Source organism: Monopterus albus, unplaced genomic scaffold, assembly GCF_001952655.1.
Source record: "Monopterus albus unplaced genomic scaffold, M_albus_1.0 scaffold63.1, whole genome shotgun sequence".
Classification (NCBI taxonomy): domain Eukaryota; kingdom Metazoa; phylum Chordata; class Actinopteri; order Synbranchiformes; family Synbranchidae; genus Monopterus; species Monopterus albus.
The window spans coordinates 1,151,586-1,153,844 of record NW_018127943.1 but is presented as its reverse complement, the minus strand read 5'-3'; the positions used below and the strand labels follow the sequence as shown (position 1 = coordinate 1,153,844).

The 2,259-nt window shown below is 42.8% G+C and overlaps 1 protein-coding gene across 1 annotated transcript in view; it reads left to right on the top strand.

The window, feature by feature from the left end:
• The window catches only part of esr2a (estrogen receptor 2a), a 16,687-nt gene that overhangs the window by 9,874 nt on the left and 4,554 nt on the right, over positions 1-2,259 (top strand). The window contains 2 exon segments of the mRNA XM_020603920.1: positions 297-605; positions 1,004-1,142. Coding sequence (XP_020459576.1) covers positions 297-605; positions 1,004-1,142 — 448 coding nt within the window.

Sequence of the window (2,259 nt, the reverse complement as noted above, 5' to 3'; positions counted from 1 at the left end):
AATTTGTTTTTAAAATTCTGTCTCTGAGTGGGAATGCACCTACAATGTGAATTTCAGACCCCTCCATGATTTCTAAGTGGGAGAACTTGCAAAATCGCAGGGTGTTCAAATACTTCTGTTCCTCACTGTATTTACTTGATTTACTGGGAGTGATGGTGAACTGAAAACCTGTTGGCATGTTCAGCCCACTGGAGACGGTGTAATCTGTCTGAACAGAACTAAAACACAAATAGACACAAAATGAGCCATGTCACAAATGAGTGAGGAATCACGGGGACACTGCTGTTTTGTCTCAGGGATGCGAAAGGAGCGCGGAAGCTTGAGGAACTCCCAGACGAGGCGACTGACCCGTCTGTCCGCACAGAGCAGAACTGGTGGATCAAAGCCTAAAACTGGACCAGCGGGCGCGCTGTTAATCGAGCCCCACCCACCCTCTCTGACCCCAGAGCAGCTGATCGAGCGAATAATGGAGGCAGAGCCGCCTGAGATCTACCTCATGAAGGACATGAGGAGGCCGCTGTCCGAAGCAGACATCATGATGTTGCTCACCAACCTGGCGGACAAGGAACTGGTTCACATGATCAGCTGGGCCAAGAAGATTCCAGGTGAGTGTTAATGCAACTTTTAAGGTCTGAGACCTTCTGTGCTTTTTGTGATCTGTCTTTGTTGTGTTCGTTTTTTTAGTGTTTTTGCCAGAAAATTGACAATAAGTGGAAATAAAATTTTTTTTGACCTCATGGCTCTGACACTGAGTGTACACCGAGTTCACTGCTCCTCCCTCAGGAAGAACTTCCATACAGCCTGTGTTGGACGTTTAGGTTCTTATTAGTCGTGTCCTTGTGTTGCTGCTGCTTTTTACCATCTGTTCTGTATTGTGACCTTATGCAGAAGCCTAATTGACTTTTTGGATTTGAATCATTAGTCAGGTCACTGTGATGTGAAAGCATCTTTTTTTCTTCTCATAGGCAGCACACATTTATTTTGGATTGTGCCCTTTCCTCAGGGTTTGTTGAGCTCAACCTCCTGGACCAGGTGCACCTGTTGGAGTGCTGCTGGCTGGAGGTGCTGATAATCGGACTGATGTGGAGGTCAGTGGACCATCCAGGGAAGCTCATCTTCTCACCTGACCTCAGCCTGAGCAGGTACCACTGCCACTCTATCTCACTGACATGATTAAAGGGTATTTCAGGTTTATTACAACTAGGGTGTAATTTCAGTCGGTTATGATCATGTGTGATGTGAACTCGCGCGTTTAGAAAAAAGTACCTGTGGGTTTCCATTCAGCATTGCTGCTGATGAACAGATGAAGACATACTCCTCCACATGAGCCAGCCAGTAACAGGTCTTTACAGTTTCAACAGTATGTATCATGCGAGACTGTGTGGTCCAGAATTCATGTTTTAAATTGTGATCACTGGCTGGTATCTGTCTTTTTTTAGTATGATTGGGCTCAAAAATCCGTCCATTCTTATTCAGTGTGATTTGGACCACACTGGTGATAAAGACCTAGCTTCTGTTCCTTTTACTCTTGTTCGTGATTTATTTCCCCAGCTGAGTATTCACTGTGTGTGACTTTCAGGAAGATTGGATCTTGATCACTTTTTTTTTTTAATCAGATACAAATGGCAGAATGTTTTAATCACAGGGAGGAACTGATGTGTGAGTGGGAAATGTTCTCTTCCACAGCAGCATCAATGAGAAACTGAATATAAATGTGCAGCTCTGCAGCCCTGGTTACACCTGTGTGCGTATTTGGTTAAAACCAATAGACACAGGCGGTTTCAAAACCTCAAGCAGTGTCTGGAGCTCTGCAGCCAAAAACATGTTTTCACTGTGGGAAAACATCGGGTCCTTTTGTGGTAGAATCAGCTTTATTGGCCAGGTACATTGAACACACAAAGAATCTGGTACAGTGGCTCCTAATGTGCTTTTGTAGGCAACAAGAAAAAAATATGCACATTCAAATAGGAAGAAGAAAGAATGTATTAATAAATACAGCTCTCATCACATCATACCTTTGAAATAATGCATTGTGTGACTCCTTGGACAAAGTTCTTGGATAATTAAAAGTAAATTATACTGCAATGTAAACATACAAGTAACTCTGTAGGACATCAAATTCAAATCAATATTAGACTCATTTGTTTGCCAGTAGACAGCTGTCACAGTTTAGCATGACTGTAGCCTGATTTAGACTTGAGCTCACAATTAATTTGCATTAACTTGTTTTTAGTGTGTTAATTAAACAGTCTCTCTTTC